The sequence below is a fragment of the Anopheles cruzii genome, chromosome 2, assembly GCF_943734635.1.
Source record: "Anopheles cruzii chromosome 2, idAnoCruzAS_RS32_06, whole genome shotgun sequence".
NCBI lineage: Eukaryota > Metazoa > Arthropoda > Insecta > Diptera > Culicidae > Anopheles > Anopheles cruzii.
The window spans coordinates 21,028,482-21,046,989 of NC_069144.1; the positions used below are offsets into that span (position 1 = coordinate 21,028,482).

At 47.6% G+C, this 18,508-nt stretch overlaps 4 protein-coding genes across 4 annotated transcripts in view; 3 read left to right on the forward strand and 1 right to left on the reverse strand.

The window, feature by feature from the left end:
• Window positions 1-1,327: 1,327 nt before the first annotated feature.
• On the forward strand, window positions 1,328-3,936 carry LOC128278647 (sodium/potassium/calcium exchanger 3-like). Its single transcript, XM_053017379.1, has 6 exons — window positions 1,328-1,439; window positions 2,012-2,269; window positions 2,335-2,471; window positions 2,537-2,707; window positions 2,797-3,199; window positions 3,266-3,936. Exons 1-6 carry the CDS (start codon window positions 1,328-1,330, stop codon window positions 3,934-3,936), a joined length of 1,752 nt encoding a protein of 583 aa, XP_052873339.1.
• A 1,956-nt stretch (window positions 3,937-5,892) lies between these two features.
• LOC128278648 (sodium/potassium/calcium exchanger 3-like) lies at window positions 5,893-8,334 on the forward strand. The gene is made up of 4 exons (XM_053017380.1): window positions 5,893-5,986; window positions 6,570-7,075; window positions 7,155-7,932; window positions 8,009-8,334. The coding sequence occupies exons 1-4, from the start codon at window positions 5,893-5,895 to the stop codon at window positions 8,332-8,334; spliced, it is 1,704 nt and encodes a 567-aa protein (XP_052873340.1).
• Window positions 8,335-9,706: 1,372 nt separating this feature from the next.
• On the reverse strand, window positions 9,707-10,629 carry LOC128278650 (uncharacterized). The gene is made up of 3 exons (XM_053017381.1): window positions 10,561-10,629; window positions 10,318-10,476; window positions 9,707-10,258 (listed from the first exon to the last, which is right to left on the reverse strand). The coding sequence occupies exons 1-3, from the start codon at window positions 10,627-10,629 to the stop codon at window positions 9,707-9,709; spliced, it is 780 nt and encodes a 259-aa protein (XP_052873341.1).
• Window positions 10,630-14,739: 4,110 nt separating this feature from the next.
• The window catches only part of LOC128267630 (uncharacterized), a 29,782-nt gene continuing 26,013 nt past the window's right edge, over window positions 14,740-18,508 (forward strand). Inside the window, exon 1 of the mRNA XM_053004516.1 lies at window positions 14,740-14,825. Within this exon, the coding sequence (XP_052860476.1) occupies window positions 14,805-14,825 (21 nt within the window). The 5' untranslated portion in view covers window positions 14,740-14,804. The remainder of the gene's footprint in view (window positions 14,826-18,508) is intronic.

Below are 18,508 nucleotides of genomic sequence, written 5' to 3' on the forward strand. Positions count from 1 at the left end.
CTGGCTCGGGACACGTAAGGATAACAACATCAACACCGGCCTGAACCATAAAGAGTGCGTAAGCGGCTATGAAGTTGGGCTCAGACACGTGCGGAGAAAGTCCCAACCGCTTCCGATTCATGTTATAACCTGGTTCATCGGGTTTCCCGAATCACTTGAGACCATCGTGACTTTTATGGCACCAGATTTAGGGTCTGTAAATGTTTATCCTAGCGCAATAAAACCAGACGAAGTAACATCGGTTATCCTTCAATCGGTTTATGGTGGATCTTTCTCTCTATTTATTTATGACGCAGTGAACTTACCTTTAGACTGGACACAGATACACTGAGGCATTAGGCTGTATGAGCTATCTCATTGATGGGCCGATCAGCCGGCGCTTGGGCTTGGCTTCTTCAATTCAAATCCGGCAATCCACTCTTCCTTGGGAACGAGTGTAACCCCGGGGAAATTTGACAGAATTTCGGCGTATTTTAGTTGTACGTCTCCCGTGCAAGCGTTATCATCACTGTTGATCACTGATGACGAAAAGGCGATCCTGCGCTGCACATCGGGCACCAACACCGGCTCTGTCTGTGTGGCCGTCCCATCGGTCTCGGCCGGGGGGCTGGATAAATCGGAATCGAGCGATAAAGTGTGAGCTCAACTCGATAAAGTGCGCGTAATCGGGTGTCCAGATATCGCACGGTGCCCGAACGGTGCTGGCAGGTGCTTCGGTGGCCTGTGTCCGTGAGCCCGGGTTGGACAGCAGGCAAAAAAGGCCTTCACCTACTGGCTATAGGAACAGTCGCGCGCCGATCAGCGACCGAAAGGTACGCCGGAACCCACCAATCCGGGACAGCCCATCAGTGCCACAGGATCGCACCAGCAAATGTCGAGCGACCAACTTCGGTTACTCCGATAGTGAATGGTGTTCCAGGCCTGGCTGGAGAGCCTATCGAACAGGACCCGCATAAGCTACTGGATCTGGATAGAGATCGAGGTTGATGCGAGAAGCGATGTGTTTCTCGCGATACAGCATTCATCTCATTCGCACGGCCATGAAGTAGTGCCTTTTGCGGTCAAAACAAACAAAAGAGCAGTGTGCGTGTCCCCGTGTGCAGTACCACAGGCAGAAAATGCCCCAAAACGAGTGATCGCCGCATGCGGGCAACGGATCCAGAAGTGCGTGCCGTGCCAGGAGTGTCAGGTTGCGAAACGGTTCCGTTAGAGTGAGAAGAGATCTAGTTCGTGTACCTCCTAGTGGAAGGTGTCCAAAGTGAGCTGCCAATTGCGTGTTCTGAACCGTCCGGTGTTGAATTAGTGGCAGGCAAGGTAAACCCCAGGAATGGCACGGGCAGCGCTCCGCCTGTCGGCGGTCAGTGTGTTGGTGCTTTTGATGCCCGTGGCCATGTGCATGGTGTTGATAGACAGCCGTGACTACGACGTGGATAGATTGTGTAAGTGTAAAATGTATAACTAATCAATAACAATCTGGAGCCGAACTGTCATGCGTGGTTAAGATTAGTTACAATGATCAATGTGTACAGATATTTGGCGGATTCCATCAGAATCGGTAGGGCATCTCTATTTGCGAAGCTCTACTCAGTCACAAATGGGACAGTTATAGTAAAACATGTTATTATTGTTTATATGTTTTCTTATTCTTACGTCCTGTACCGTGCTTTCAGCTATCATGAATTTAAATAGTTCAATCCAGTTTAGTTTCCAATCAATAGTTGCTCATATTTATCAGGGAAGGTATTTAATCGATAAATTAAACCCCTGGAAAGGATCAATCACTTCATCTAGAATGAAGGACTTTTTCACCTCTACGATACGTCTAGGGCAAGATCGTAACAAGTGATTACCGATTTCGTGGTAAATTTTTCCGAAAGAACTTGGGTCAGAAACTATCGGCAATATGTGGCATTTATTCAATGGAAACGATAGTGCATTAGCTTGCATGAAAACGTTTGATGTAAATACAGCTCTGAAAGAATCGAATTTCATTATTCGTTATCGACTGTAGCTGCAGCCAGATTAGATGACTCGACCACGGTTTCGCTGTACTCCAGTACAACTCCACTCCAGAACAACTCGACTACACTAGTTTCGGCAGTCCCGTTACATCTGACACTTAACGAAAGAATCGAACTAGAGAAGCTCACCTGGCACTGGTACCCGTGGCGCCGGATTAACTATGAAGTGCTGCCCGACGGTCGCACCGAGGAAGTGGAGTGCGAAGAGAATTCCGCGATGGACGATCTGCCCGACGATATCTTTACGCGTGAGTAGAATGCTGCAGATCACAGATGACCGCGGAGCTAACCGCAATGCCACTTTCCGTTTCAGAGGAGCAAAGGCTACAGGGCGCAATCGTGCTGCACTTTGTCGGTGCCATCTACTTCTTCACCTTAGTCGCTTACGTGTGCGGTGAGTACTTCCTGCCGTCGGTCGAGTGTATCTGCGAGGATCTAAATCTCACGCAGGTGAGGTTCTTGTTCGCCGAGCGTTCTGGGCTTCGTTCTTCAAACTATTTCCTTTCGTCTGACAGGACGTTGCGGCGGCCACGTTTATGGCGATTGCTTCCACGATGCCCGAGTTTTTCACCAACACCATCAGCACGTTCATTGCCGACTCGGACATGGGCCTGGGTACGGTTATGGGCTCACTGCTCTTCAACACACTCGGGGTGGCTGGATTGGCTGGCTTAGCGACAAAAATGGTTCGTCAAAATCCTTGCTGTTGGCCGCCCAGCGGAGGCCCTGCTTAGGTAGCGCAAACTAATCTTTGAAACCCTTCCGCCGTACGCAGCCCGTTCAGCTGGACTGGTGGCCCCTGACGCGCGACGCCTTTATATTCATGGCCCACATCGGGCTGCTGATCGGGTTCGCCTGGGATGGGCGGATCTACTGGTACGAGGCGATGGTGTTATTCATCCTGTTCTTCTTCTACTTCGTGCTGATGTTCCAAAACAAGCGGCTGATGAGGGTGGCCAAGAAGTACATCGAAGTCAGGTGGAACCTGTGCGCTCGCGTGATTCGCAACATCGAGGAAGATGAGCGAATCGCGGCAGAGGCGCAACAGCAACAGGAACTGCCCACCGTTTCGAACCTGCCACGCAAGACACTCGACAAGCCGGCCTTCCGGCCGTCGACGGCGTCGATCCTGTCCGAGCAGATGGCAGAAACCAAGATGCGGATGGGTGAACTGCAGAGTAAGTATTAGGATGCATCGCTGGACATCTGCATCCGCTCACTGACGCACCCCCCTTTTCTTTCAGTTCCCGCTCGGCACGTGGTGGAAGACACGGGCGAGTACGAAAGCATGACGCTATGGAAGATCTCGACGGAAACGTGGTACCGGACCGCATGGTGGTGGTACAGCTGGCCGCTACGACTCGTTACCCACTTTACCATCCCCAATCCGGTCGTGGCACGCCGTTGGTATCCGTTAACGTTCATCATGTGCGTCGTCTATCTGGCGGCGTGCGCGTTCATGACATTCTGGCTGCTAACCATTATTGGCTACACCTTCGACATTCCCGACTCCGTGATGGGGCTGACGTTTCTGGCGTTCGGTGGCTGCATGCCGGAAGCGGTGTCTGCCATCCTGGTGATCCGTACCGGCAGCGGCGCCATGGGCGTCTCGAACGCGATGGGCGCCAACACGCTGGCGATCCTGTTTTCGCTCGGGCTGCCGTGGTTCATTCGCACGCTAGCCGACGGTGGCAGCGGTGAAAACGCGTACATGGTGATCGCCTCCTACGGGCTACAGTACTCGATCATTGCGCTGCTCGGTTCAGTTATTTTCCTCTACCTGGTGATCTACATTGCCATGTACAAGCTGCGCAAGACCGTCGGACTGATACTCTTCGTTGGGTACGCGCTGTTTGTCGCTTTCATGGTGCTGAACGAACTGGACGTTATCATTCCCTCCGGCGACGAGTGCTGACCGGCGCTTGTGTCTCTCTACCAGATTAATATACTCCCAGCTAGGCTTCATCCTGCCGGTGGCATCGGCCCTGCGTTCACTTCCATCGTGTTCCCATCTTGGTAGCGTTCATTTAGTGGTTAAGTGTGTCCTGTTTAGAAAGGTGGTCCATTAGAACGTAACTTAAACGGTAACATGCCTTAATGCGAGGCAGTGGTGGTTCACAGAACGCGCGCAATTTATGCTGCGGCTATTGGTTTCGTGATTGTCAGTGATACGCTCTGCGCACCTTATTTGACACCAGCGTTGTGTCATTGTTGTGTTAGGTTTTGAAACAAACGTGTTCTACATATTATGACCGTGGCGATACTCAAGACTGGCTGCAGCAATCACGCTTTAATAACTAATATTTACTCCGACGTTAGCTCGGTGGGCATAAGTCTTTCGTAAAAGCGTAGTATTCAAAACATGTGCTGTGTGTAGATGGCAGTAAATAAGCTAGCAAAATATAGCTGGTAGCAGGTAACAATTGGTAGTTCGTAATAAATGAAAAATACTCCTATCAAGGTTCTTTGCCAAATTGCGCAGACTATTACGCGACGCAGGTGTTCGGTTCCGCAGGTTCTGTTCATTATTTCGCTGTGACTTTATTCGCTACAAAATTTTAAACGTTCTACCAACGCAAGTGCCGTCTTCGTTGGAGGTGCAATGCAAGTGCGAATGTTATAATAGAACTCGATAGCTAACCTTCATCATGTGCGCCGTTATCGGCGGTAATTTGCCCCGCCATAATCCATTCCCATCGTAGACCGTGATAGCAATGACTTTTATCTAATTCTTTTAACAAATCGATGACATTCATTATCTACGTACGCGCGCTCTGTGTGACTTTTAACCGGTGGCCTTGCCTCTGGATCTATGAGATAGCGCTTCGTTTTTCTTCACCTCTGGCGTTCTATTACGTCGTCAAATAAATCCTGTACTAAGCCACGCCATGTTCTAAATAACGCCTCTAAATGCAGGTAATCGATGAGCGTTAAGTGAGAAGTTTAAATGCCGAACTCGGGAGTCTTGTTGTTGTTTGAATGTTACTTACCGTAGAGATAACTAAAATTATCCCGTTTAGTGACCTCTTATGGATGGCGTACTTGAAGTAATGCTTGACACTGATGCTCCTGAATGTTATTGCCAGTGGCATATTCAACGGTAATCACTTGTAACTAGCTACAAATAGGGTTCGTCTTCGCCGGCACTTGATACCAAGCGGTGTTCCGAGCCAAACCTGTCGGCACGCTACCTGTGGGACTTTCTCCATGAACGCATGAGCCCACTGGCTGGCGGGTTGAGAACGTCTCACGGTCCCACGTTGACGGTCGTTAATCGTCATTAGGCGCAAGCGTCAGAGGAGTTTCGAGTTTGGACTTTTCCCCGCTCAATTCAAACCCGGTAGTACCTGTAGAAGAACACGATACCAAATCGTACCATTTCACCGGTTTCCGCCATTTCTTAGAGTGCCCAACATTGTTAGCCACGCCACCGGCACCGGAATGCAACCCCTTTTTGGTTTCGGCGTAGCAGGCCAAACAGCTGATGCGCTCAACAGCGACATAAACAGAGAAGGTTGTTAACCGTTTACATCGATAGCGGCCGTGGAAATAGATAGAATTACCGGACCCTTGAGGAACCGCTGATAGCATTACTCACCACGGTGTGGAGTGCCATCAAGTAGGCATCCCCCAGAAAACGCTCGGTTCCTTGCGCTGCTCTGCCTCAGCCACGACAGTTGCTGGCTGATGCGCATCGAAGGTAGATGCGAACTGTCGGTGTGAAAGTGTGACTGAAAAAGGCTTTTGCACCGCTTGTAAAGCTGGTGACGAAAGTATAGCCAAGGGACCTTTTCATTCTTTCATTTCATAAGTGAACCTGGTGTCTATATTGCGTAAAGTTCTTTGGTCGTGTGAGTGCTGATGAGAAGCTATGAAGCATTCTCCGAGCGAAGGTAGTCTCCGGGCTACTAGGATCGCACTACTGCTAATAGTGTTTGGTGTGCAGTCGCTGAATGCTATATTCGGTAATGGATGGTGCTGTAGAATAAAACTAGTGAAATTACGTCTCATTGGGATTTAAATTTACTTACCTTCACGAATGAGCGATGCAAGTAAATACAGTTTGCTTTGCATGGGATCTCCGAGAAATTGTCTGTGTTTGTCGATGAGCGTCCATCAAACGGAAAAGATTCGCGCGTCGCCTCCTAGAACAACGTTATCATTTTACTACCCTAACGCACGTCTCGCAATGCCTACTAGTGGAATGTGGCGTCTTCCGTACCATACTTTGAGACGCGACTAAACATTTGCCGTGTCTCCTCCGCTTTACATGGAACCAAGCAGTCGAGCTGTAAAACTTGAAGTAGTTTCCGTCTTGAGTGGCCACCAAGGGTACGGGAAAAACGTGATCGTCTCCCGGTAGGCGAGCAACTCAAACAACGATGTCGATACAGCCCACGCTGCCAAGTCGCACTTGAATCGGAAACATAGTGGCAATGACATACTTTTCCGCTGGTGGTGGGATTTTTCGGGGAAGAACTGAAATCACAAATTTATCGCCGGTCCGTCACTAATGCTACTCCAATATTGTCTACCCTCCACCTGCAGTTCCAAAGATTCTCACACATCATGCCCTAGTCAATGGCTCCCGGTACCGGCTGGAGAATGAAACCTATGTCGCCCGGGCAACGATCGAGTTCGTGGACCAATCGGTGGGTGACACGGCGACGGGCAACGAATCTCAGTCACCGTCGATATGTATCGTCACCACGAGCCTCGACGATCTGCCGCCGGACATGTTCAGCGAGGAGCAACGGCTACAGGGCGCCATCGTACTGCACTTCCTAGCCGCTGTCTACTTCTTTATGCTGCTTGCGTACGTTTGCAGCGATTACTTCCTGCCCTCGGTGGAGTGTCTGTGCGAAGACTTGAAGCTGTCGCAGGACGTGGCGGCAGCTACCTTCATGGCTACCGCTACCTCGATGCCGGAGTTCTTCACCAACACTATCAGCACGCTGGCGGTCGACTCGGACATTGGAGTCGGTACGATCATGGGCTCGATGTTGTTTAACACGCTCGGGGTGGCGGCGCTGGTTGGGATGCTGACCAAGAAGGTACTATTACGGCGAGCCAAGAGTTACTCCCCGCACAGTTCGCGTGAAGATAAACTGTTTCCCTTTTGGTTCTTCGCAGCACGTACAGCTGGACTGGTGGCCACTGACACGCGATTCCATCATCGTTTGCATTTCCACCTCGCTGCTGGTCGTGTGCGTTTGGGACGGAAGGATTGAATGGTACGAGGCAATGCTGTTTACAATCTTTTATGTGCTGTATTTTGTGGTGATGTTCAAGAACGATCGGCTGAAAGCGATTGCGGTACGCTACATTCAGCACAAGTGGAACCTCTGCGGTCGACTAGAGCTGGAAGTGCCGCAAGATGTGGCACCGCAGGTGGATCCGAAGTGTTCAATCGCTGTGCTCGGGCAAAACATCAGCCAAGTGATGATGAGCGTTAGTGGAGGTTATCCCGAGAAGATGGTGACAGGATACGGTCAGGAGAATGGTGGAGGGCAGAACAGCACACCAGCAGCACCCCAACTAGTGGATGTGCCGGCCACGTGCGAAGGTTGTAGTGTCGAACGGCCACCGGTGAGCAAGAAGTGGCTTAGGTTGACGCACCTACCCGCCAAATCTACCGCCAACTGGCGCACGGTGCTGTGGTTCTTCACCTGGCCATACCGGTTGGTCGTGTTCTTCACTGTGCCCGATCCGCACCGGTTTCGGAGGCTGTACCCGCTGACGTTTCTCTGTTGCATCGGCTGGATCGGAGTGAGCGCGTACGTCGTGTTTTGGATGATCTCCGTTATCGGGTTCACGTTCGGCGTACCGGACACGGTGATGGGTATGACGTTTCTGGCGTTCGGAGGCTGCATGCCAGAGGCTGCCTCGGCGGTGACGCTGATCCGCAAAGGTACGCTCCCACCGGCCGGCTTTGTACCTCAGCACTAACCAATTCGTTCTACTTCCACGCCATGGGCTCCTTCCAGGAAACGGTGCCATGGGTGTCTCGAACTCACTCGGGGCCAACACACTGGCGATCCTGTTTTCGCTCGGACTGCCCTGGTTCATACGAACGATGATCGACGGTGGCCCGTCAACCGGGGCCTATATCGCCATATCTTCATACGGCGTGCAATACTCGGTGCTCGCCCTGTTCGTCGCCATCGCCACGCTCTACGTGGTGCTGTACATCGCGAAATACACACTCCGGAAGCTGGTTGGCGTGGCGCTGGCCATCGGCTATCTGTTGATTGTGACGTTCATGATACTGGCCGAGCTGGACGTGTTCTTCCCCGCCAACAACAGGTGCTAGTGTGATTCCCTGCCCCTTTATCTAGTTTACCATATTGCCGCCGCAGCGGAGCAGTCTGGTTCTAATTGGAAAGTGATGGATTTGAAGCATTTGAAAGGTGCTCGTTACACCTTCGTAATTGCGCCATCGCCATCTATGAGTGATAAAAAACTAATGTTTGTACATATAATATGATTCAGACTAAATTATTCTTAAGACTTCATGTTGTTGAAATTTATAATCTCTGTAACACACTTGTAGAGGAGCAATCTACAAAACAATACAGTAATAAACCACTTGTAAAGGTATGGAAATAACAAAATAACTTTAAAACCTAAAAATGCCTAGCCAACAGTTCCCTCAGTAACAGGCTCTTGCCGTAGGCTAATTACGTGTCATATTTAGCATTTCAAAAGACCGCTTCTAGGAGTTTCGTCGATAAAAAGTACGATTGCATCGTGGTTCCTTAGATAGCGGAGATAATATGCCCTCGACCTCTCCGACGACCGCCACGAAGCAAGAGCTCGGGCGACGGATGATCGATACCCGCTGTAATCTTGATAAGGAACTGCTCTTGATATTGACACAGTTCAAGCGCTTTCAAATGCCGCCGCTGTCTCGATTGGAGCCATAAACGAAATCTCGACCCAAACCGGTACACTCATTAGCCGGCGACCCCGTTAGGATGATTTGGAAGACACGTATCGGTCAGACGTTGTGCATCTCTCAACAACACATTAGACCCCAGTTTACGCCCTTCGCAGCGGGTATCTGGTTGCCAAGAATTGATAAGGACCAGCCCAGAGATTGGTGCTGTCCACGGATTGCGGTGGTACCTTGTCGAGTCGTTGACGCTACTTCCGGATTGACTTCGGATATAGAGATAGGAGCTGCGCTTTATGAATGAATCTGGATAGGTCTCCATTGATTGCTGCTGGCCTACCTCAGCAGTGGCTACCGATGTTTTGCCTTTCCCAAATTAACAATGTGCTATCTGATCAACTTTTAATCTCGTCGATCAGTTACCAAATTCAAACAGCGCGACAGTGCTGCAGCGCTTCAATTGTTAGCTGTTAAGATATTGCATACACAAAGGGGCTTCACTCTAACGGCCAATCGGTTTTGAAAAACAAAGCTACAGTGGAAAACCATTTTTATCATTTTCATGATCACTTGTTCTATCTGCTGACAGAGTGACATTTGTTTTATGTCCATTTGAGGACAGCCTTTGATATTTTTCGTCTCAAGCACAGAAGTTATGTTTTTTTGAAAAACTTAATAAATATAAACACTTGAAGAAGTAGTCAATTAGAAGCAATGAAAATATGCTGTTTTAATACAATTTTAATAAATAAACATCTAACATTGTAATTTTAACTGCGATTAATTATCTTCAACCAATGGAAAAGAACAACAGATGAAATTGGTAGGCCACTATGATCGCCATACAGAGAAGGATTGCTTGCAGGAACGAACAGCGTTGCGCCAGGAGTTTTTGGTGGCTTTTCAAGTTGTGGGCATCGTTATCGCCGATCGTTTGTGTCCCATTATCACTTGATTCGACCGTATCCGTATCAGTCCCCTGGTGGTTAACACTTTTAGGAGCGTTTGTGGGTGAGTGTGCCATTTTGGGCTTTTGTTTCGTCGTTGCCGGAGCCTCATTCGGAACGGTCGGCGGTTCAGCGTGCTCCAGATATCCTTCGAAGGGGGTGAAACATTTCATCGGTCCGTCACCCTTTCTCTCCCTAACATCATTTGGCGCAGTAAGTGTCAGCCGCCCTACGATGGGTTTGTGAAGTTCTTCGGTGGCGATGGTTATGCGAGGTATTCCGAATCGAACCACGTCGCCAGATTTGATCTCTCGTGCTCCGGTTGGTTGCGTTTCACTCTCCACATCGCCAACGAGTTCACCATTAAGGTACGATCCATTAGTGCTTCCTAAATCCTGTTACCACCACCGAAATTTATTATGCTGTTTTTTGTGCAATCTTCATCAAAACTTACCTTAAGATAGAACTTGCCCTCTAGGTAAAACAGAGCGGCATGCTTTCGGGAAATGATTCGATTACTGAAATAAAAAGTCTTGTCCCGATTGATCGGAGGATTCCGGTCCAGCCGGCCAACCAGTGCTTCGGTGCCAACGTTGAATGAGACCACCCTTTTCTGGAATTATGGAAAAGTTTTATTAAACTTTAAAGGAACTATTTTTCAAACAAAATAGGTTTTCTGTAGGCACTTAGCGCTTACCTCAAATGGCTCCGAATCTTCCGTGCACTCCAGCTCCACAATGCATTTGCCGGTTTTTGCGACATTCATTTTCGGGATTCGCGATAAACAATTCGCCACAAGAGTTCGTTTCCTTCCGTTCTTCTCGACAACTCGGCACATAGCTTACTCGGACTGATGTCGACTGCATTGCGACTGCGAAAACGATTGAAAAATTAAATTTAAAATCGAACGCAATTTGAATCCGTGACTGCTCGCTTAATTGAAAAAAATCACTCGTTCGAATTTTCTACATCAACATAAATGTGTAAATGTTAAAATGTTTCCTCACACTTCGTTCAAAGTATCTGTTCATAAAGTTTAACCAAATTCGCGGTTGATTGAAAGGAAACGTTCCCATGTTGCGTTTCAGAATGTTGTATTTTAAAAAGGAAATCTATATATATAAAAATGGTTGTTTGTCTGTCTGTCTGTCTGTCTGTACCGCATTTTCTCCAAAACTACTGAACCAATCCGCGTGAAATTTTGCACAGCGTAGTTTTGTGACCCCGGATTGTGAATAGGAAAGTTTGACACTCCCACGCCTCCGGGGAGGGGGGGCTCCCATACAAACGTAACGTACCGTAACGCCCATACGTTACGTCCAAACGTTTCAAACAAATCGAACCAAACTGGGCAGGCGGGAGTTTTGGGGAAGGGGAAATGTTCTGGTGAATGTTTGAAACCCCTCCCCCCTTTACAAAGGGGGGCTCCCATACAAAATCTGGGTTAATGTCAGCAAAGTTCGGATAATTTTCAAGCAATTTCAGCCAAACTCAGGTGGTGCGAGTTTTGACATGTATGCAACGGGAAGCCGATCGGATACGTCACCGGGAAACGGAGAAGTAACGGGAGGCGGGAAGGGAAATTGAACGAATACGTCACCGGGAAGTCCGATCGTTTGAAAAGTATGAGTAACGGGAAGCGAAAAGCGAAGCTGTTCGGATACCCCACCAAGAAGTCCTCTAAAACGCCTCCCAATCGAGAAATAAGGATGAAATGAGGCGCAGCGACGCGCGCCGGGATCTGCTAGTAATTTATAAATTAGAACCGCGATAGAAAGTACACAGTTACAGTGCAGTATCAAAGAGCATGTCGAATTGGGTACTGTAAAGTACGTTTATACAACATTGCCCTTTCCTTACGAGCTCAGTGTTTTGGTGAGACGATCCCAATAAAGTTCGGGCGGAAGAAATGAAAGTTTTCCGTCCGCTTCATCAAAACAAAACAATATTGAACCGGAAAAAGAAAGCCAAGCCAAACGTACGAACCGAACGCGCCGGTGCAATAACTGATTCGCGGGCAAACTGATTGATTCCCGGGGGCCGAGGGCAATTATTCGGTAATGGCTGATGGGGGTGATCATGTGAGCATCGCGCTAATCTGCCACCATATCTATCACGTTTCCACACGGCCCAACAGTGGCCAATCGGTATTTTTACCGTTTGTGCTAGTTTTGCGCTACCTTGCTCCTCAGCCAAAATCAGATCAATTTGCTTGATTTTTCTTTTTTCTACTCTGAAATGTTGTTCCCCTGCGGTTGAGCATGATCATCTTTGATCCGCTCATAATTCACCCACATACGCCACCGGACGCCACCGGACGCCACCGGAATGATATCGATCCGAACATCCATTTGATGCTCTTTCGCTCCGTTCCCAATCTGGTTCACGGGGTGGTTGCAATTATTTGGATAAAAACCCTAATCGACAGCATATGCGAGTGGCTCCGGAGAAGGAAAATTTGGCAAAAGGAGAGCAGATCTAGTTTCGTGAAGCCGACCGCGGGATGCTGTGCTGCATGCATAATCGGTGATATCACCATCCGGTCGGATTGGAAAACCCAGAGTGGAAAAGCGAAATCACGAGCACGATGAGGCCATCCATATACCGAGATTAGTGCGTTCGTGGTCATTGGTTTTGTGCTGTCGGCCCTGCTGTGATAAACAGCAGTGAAAGTGTAGTTTGGCAGGAAAACAGTGGTGCACTTCCGGTTTATGGTTTTGTTTATGTTTGCTGCCTTTTTTGCTTCCACCCATTTCGTGGAAATATCTGACAGAGGAAAGTTAGCCAAAATTCATTGCTGCTTAATTGATACCTGATTGCTTATACTGGAGCCTATCGATCGCGTTTGGCATCTTCGTTGGGCATCTTCGTCGAATTGGGGATCATTCGTAACAGATCGCTCAAGAGTTCTAATAATACCACAAAAGGTTTAATGTTACTGCCAAAACTAAACTTAATTCGTGTTTCTCTTCTTTTATGGGTCGCAGACATTCGATTGATGCGACCGAATTAGGCTTTTTCTTGGAATCGGCAAACGGATAATGGCAACCTTGAGATAATTGTTGGGTCATTATTTTTCCGTCTTCGCATGAATTCGATCCATCCGTAGCTTTGCGCGACGAACAATCGGTCACAAGACGGTCCAAATAGTTTTCCCCCATTTCGACTGACTGTCGATCGTAAAGTCAACGTAAATATGCGCTTCCGCTAACAGAGAGTATGGAGTCGCAAAACAAAACGAATTCCCAAACAAAAAATTGCGCATTTCTCTTATTGAAGGCCGGCCACGGTGAAGGTCGGCTTTCGTGTGGTGCGAATATAAAGTATTACTTTTTAGGTTTCTTTTACGATGAGAAAGCCATCGAATCGAACTTTCGACCCGAACTTGTTTTATTCGTTTTCGCTCACGGAGAAAATGACAAGTGGCACTTTTTCGAAATGGATTCCCCAGTTTTGGGAAAATGAATGTCGATGAAAATGACATTTTATTCCATGTGAAGGACGTGCTCCAAAGCTGGCTTTACGCATTTACACACAACCAATAATATGTAGGTCCTCTGGCGCGAAATGATGAAGTTGCGCATGAGATCAGCAGGGCAGGGAGATTGACCAATCACCACAAGTTTCTGGTTTGCGGAAGGAAATCCAATCCAATCGAACAAATTACGCTACCGAGAAAAGGCCGAAGCCGAAGCCAAACAAGCCCGGCACACCGACCGCTATCATAATTCGCAACTGCACTTAGTTATGCATCGAAACCCGGCTGCATTACCACATTTCGAGCGCTGGCGAAGAACACTTTTGCGAACCGGGATAACAGCGAACAAAATGGAAACAGATTCCAATCAACGACGGGGAGCGGGAACAAACGAGATGAGCATAATGAGCGATCGGACTGGCCCGGAATTGGTCGGAATTGATTTTTACTCTACCGTTAGCTGCGTTGACCTTCGGGAACCCGAGATGCAAACCGCTATGTGTTAGAGTTTAAAATTCTTTTCGTGTTCTTACATTGTTGTTTCATGATATTGTTTTCCTTTTCGTGGTGCACCGTTAATTCTAATTCAAATTTTGTCGTTGCACGCGAAATGACAGTTGGAATTAAAGCGAAAGCTTTTCATCGCACGTGGCTCTCTCTGAAAGCTCTCGCTCATTCCTGCGCTCTCGCTATACGGAGAGAATTTTCATCCGGGTCAGGTCTGAAAGTCTGGTTCGAAGGTTCAAAGTTAGGTTCTCAAATCGGTCGAATTCATAAAACAGATTCAAACAGTTACTACCAGCCAGAAATTTTTTTTTCCAATTCAAGCGGGTTGTGTTTCATTGCGTGCTGTTGGTTTTCGAAACATTAAGTACAGGCAAATGTATGATTGATCTTCACTGGCCGGCGTTTACGTTTTTCGGTTAAAGTGCTCGGACGTGCTCTAGTATTCCGTGAGGTTTGGCCGTACTGTTAGTTGGTTGGTTGCGGAGTGAGAAGGGTTAAAAAACTGCCGGGAACGATCGCTGCACCTTGCCGATCGAGCAACGGAACGCTATGTTTACCATCGAATAATCCTTTTCGCGGATCATCCAAACAAACCTGTGACAGGTGTCAAAAAACAAAACACCGAAAACAGAAAAGTGGTGCTAGCTTTTCAGCACATTTATAACATTCGTCAACATTTGTTTACAAAAGTGCTAGAATTAGTTCACGCAACTCTCACTCCCGAAATTTCTGGGCAGCAAAACAGAAAGAAAGAGAGAGAGCGAGCATTCGAAGTGCGCGTTTCCGTTTATTGTTTATTTATCGGGTTTCCGATTGTTGAGAACCCAAAACCTAACAGTGCAATTCGCGTCAGCAGCAAAAGTTTGATCAGCTGTGCAGGAACAGGTTTAAGCCTTTTTTAACTGGTGATCGTACAAGTGCCGGTGACAGCCGCTGGATCGTCTTCACCAACAAACATGCGACAAATCGGAATCGAGGTACGTTATCGGGGGCACCATATGGGAACTGTGCTCGTAAAAATAGTAATCGGTCCGGTGGACGATAAGGGCAGAATTCTTTTTCGTTATCCCGGTTACGGGCAATAAAATTCGCTGGTTGTGTAACGTTTTTGATAGAGAGCGCCCGAAACAAGGCTTATCAAAAGATTATCCCACGCAGTCCGCGAGCAAGGAACCCGAAGCGCCGGGCGATCGTACGGCAAGAATCAATGATTGAATCAATTTTTGCGCGATTAGAACTTCTACTAGGTGTATGCATGAAAAATCGGGATTTGTTATCACACAAAAAACGTTTATAAAATTTTTATGCAAATTTCTATTTTATTCAAAGTATGTGCCATCGCTAGCTATACATTTCTCCTATCTCTCTGCTAAATCGTGGATTCCCAGGCGAAAGAATTCTTCTTTTTTTTAAGTAAACTAGTTAGTCATCCAATTTTGACTTCCTCGTAGAAAAACGAAAAGCTGCTCAGCCAATACGTGTCCTATCGAGGAAAATGAATGATATTCGGAAAGAACCAAGTCTGGTGAATAACGCGGGGAGGGATAGCAACTCCCATCCAAGTGATTTGATAGTATCCTCAAACAGTTTTGTTTTTTGGGGGGGCCTCGTGCTTGTTTCCACGGGCCACCAGGCGCCCCCATCGGAACCCCCTAGAATTGCATTTTGGTCGTTTTTCGATAAATGCATGGTTCAAATTGATCATTTGTTGTCAGTAGCGATCGGAATTAACGTTTGCATCAGATTTTAGGAGCTTGTGAAACACCACAACTTTCTGTCCCACCAGAAAGTTCGTTTTTTGGAGTCCTTTAAGGCTTTTTTTTGTAAAGTCAAAATCGCCATTTTGAAATGTTTTAAACCACTCAAAGCACTGTGATCTTCCAAACACAAGTCCCGACAAGCATTTGGTGCGATTCCGAAGCAGTTTTCTTCAACAGGGGCAGAAAAATAACAATCCCCGCAAAACGTCATTTTCAGGCACAAAAGTTGACATAGTTTAACCCTTTCAATTATGGGTTGCAAACCGAAATAATTTTTTTTTCGACCTGAAATCATTTACCTGATGTCGAAACAAGGTAATGATGAAAGAACAGCAAAACTGGGAAGTCCCAATCGGCAGGTACAGCCATTTTTTTAAGTTCCCGATTTTTCATGCATACACCTAGTATGTGTTTTTGCCTGTTTTGCTAGGATAATGAGGAATTCGCCAGAAACACCTGTATCATCAACTTCACAACTGTCTTATAAAAAGGCTAAAGTGGACGAGTCGAGGGAATTATCTTCAATTCGCTTTTGAAATGGAGCCTCAATAATAGACCCAATTTGTGGCCAGCAATGTAACTCGCTCTGATTGAAGGTTATCGTTTTCGGCTAAATTGATAATCGTTAACCGCAGTCCGTAGTGTTGGCTGTTTCTGTCCCGGCTTTTCGTCGACTCATGATGCAGCGTGCGTCAGGTGGACGCATTCTAATTTTCTGTCTGCGTTTGCGATCGGGGCAGACACATCGAAACAATATCTTTTAGACGCCTGTGGGTTCAATCGGGGAAAAAAGCGAAAGACAACAACGAGAGAACCGGATAGAGAGAGATAGAGAAAGAGAACAAGGTAGAGTTGAAAGAAACGAAAACGCACAAACCTGGAAAAAAGGGGTAAAGTAATTTGATCAACCCGAGCGGTAACATTCTTCCACATATCGAGGGTCGATCGAAACCAGGGGGCCTTTTTCTTACTTCGCCTTCGAAACCTCCTTCGAGGGGCTTCTAACTATAGCGAACAAAGTTGAGTTGAGTTGAGGTTTAACATTAAAATAACGTCAGTTTCACCGCCGCGTACTTATCTGGAACCGCCGAGCGGTCTTGACCTGCAGCAAAGAATCGTTGTTAGTGCTAATCTTTGACCGCGAACATTCGGCATCGGCAGCAGCATAGGTTAGGATCTGACTGGACTTGAAGTATCTGTTCTCTGAGATCTCTAATCAAGAGCTGAAAAGGAGCCTTGCTAGGCCGTCCCTTTGACGCAATCCCTTGGTGGTAGCGAAAGGATTAGAGAGCTTACCATCTGGCTTGTGACGTTGCTCATGGTCTTTCTAAAGCATGGCCAGCATTGCAAAACTAGCCTTGGTCTTATACAATTTTACTCTGGATGCTATCATATGCGGCCTAGAAATCGACGATGCTCAAGGATCTCTGCCGCATGGTGAAAATCGTCGGCTTTGTGGGTTGGTGTGCCCTTTTTCTTGATCTTTTCCTTTATCTTTTCCAACTTTTCGAAAACGGGTGACAGCTAAATTGTGTACTCTAAGCTTACTTCCGGTGTAAGATAATCGCTCATTGGTAGGGCCGCTGCGCCGGTTAAACACCGCGGTAAATGTGTGGACGACACCGGACAAGCGCGAAAATTGTGTTGTCCGGAACTGATCGTAGCCAACACGTACCATATGGGCCCTTCTGGGGTGCTGCTCCAGCTGCACATTAGTTCCCCTGTTTTTTAACCGTCCTTTTCTACACCGCGTGACGAAGTTTTTCGTTCTCCAGACCACCAGATGGTCTGGACTTTTTGTAGTGCAAATTAAGCTGGTCGTCGTCGTTTTTGCTCATTAGCATATGTTTCAAGTTTTAAATGTGTGTGTTCCACAAAAACAAACCGAGCAAATTCCTTCGAGCACTTTGCCGCCGTAACACTGGCGCGCCGCGCAGAGCAAAACCTTTTGATAAAATGTGGCCGCGGTGCCGTTTTTTGTGTTCGTTAATTTCATAAAGCTTCAATTATGTTTGCTGCTGGTGAAGCGATCGAGTCTGTGCGCATATCAGGAAAATGGGAAAATGAGTCTCGCGAGGAGGAAGTTTGCACTAAGCGCCGCGCGTTGGGAAATTATCATTTGTTTTTCATACGGAACTGCGGAAAGGTGCGATGAGCGAGCGCACGCGGTAATGGGGGCAATTTAGGCATCTTCCAGATCATTTCTTATGAAATAGGGTGCTCTCCCCCCGCCTTGTGGGACCCTTTGCCCGTAAGGAAAACGTATTAAGACATCAGACCGGTGAAGCTACTTTCGAGGGGCGGCATTAAGGCTCTCCTCCAAAACTAGGCAGAGCGCGCCCGGCCAATGGACACCCGCCTTAAGTACACCTTTTAATGGCAGTCCCACCGTCTCCAGTAACAGTCCCCGCTCCGGCCGCACATCGGAGCGATGGGAAAGTCAGTTCCATTCCATTACACAAATCATACGCGGCGTATATGACGGCAGAATGTCCGCGCGCACCGGAAGCAGCCCGGTCCATTGTGGCCGGGAAAATGGAGGTGCATTAAACTTCCTTTGGTGCAGCACTTCCGTATGCGAGGTGAGATCCCCGACGTCTCGGGTGTTATATATTTATTCATTTGCGTTGCGTTGTCCGTTGTTTTTTTGTCTTCCTATGCTCGCCCTATGCTATGGCGCCCGACCTGAAGCTCGACAAGTGCCGTGGCCGCGATCACTTAACGGAACAGCGTGTGTGTACGTGTGTGTGTGTGTGGTTTTGGCGTTGTTTATGAGTCATTAGGGGTAATAATTTAAATAACGCCTCACGTGCTCGAGCCGGAGGAAAAGTGATTTGAAAAGTGAAACAGAGATAACACAAGCGGAAACACATCGGGAAAATCTAGCCGTGAGAGAATCA

Bases quoted from the DNA above. Each gene is read 5' to 3' on its own strand.
- LOC128278648 (XM_053017380.1), top strand. From the start codon at position 5,893: ATGAAGCATTCTCCGAGCGAAGGTAGTCTCCGGGCTACTAGGATCGCA. The intron at 5,987-6,569 runs GTAATGGATGGT...CTCCACCTGCAG, and splicing joins GTCGCTGAATGCTATATTCG to TTCCAAAGATTCTCACACAT. The intron at 7,076-7,154 runs GTACTATTACGG...GGTTCTTCGCAG, and splicing joins TTGGGATGCTGACCAAGAAG to CACGTACAGCTGGACTGGTG.
- LOC128278647 (XM_053017379.1), top strand. From the start codon at position 1,328: ATGGCACGGGCAGCGCTCCGCCTGTCGGCGGTCAGTGTGTTGGTGCTT. The intron at 1,440-2,011 runs GTAAGTGTAAAA...TATCGACTGTAG, and splicing joins CTACGACGTGGATAGATTGT to CTGCAGCCAGATTAGATGAC. The intron at 2,472-2,536 runs GTGAGGTTCTTG...TTCGTCTGACAG, and splicing joins AGGATCTAAATCTCACGCAG to GACGTTGCGGCGGCCACGTT.
- LOC128278650 (XM_053017381.1), bottom strand. From the start codon at position 10,629: ATGAATGTCGCAAAAACCGGCAAATGCATTGTGGAGCTGGAGTGCACG. The intron at 10,477-10,560 runs GTAAGCGCTAAG...CCATAATTCCAG, and splicing joins AAGATTCGGAGCCATTTGAG to AAAAGGGTGGTCTCATTCAA. The intron at 10,259-10,317 runs GTAAGTTTTGAT...TGGTGGTAACAG, and splicing joins AGGGCAAGTTCTATCTTAAG to GATTTAGGAAGCACTAATGG.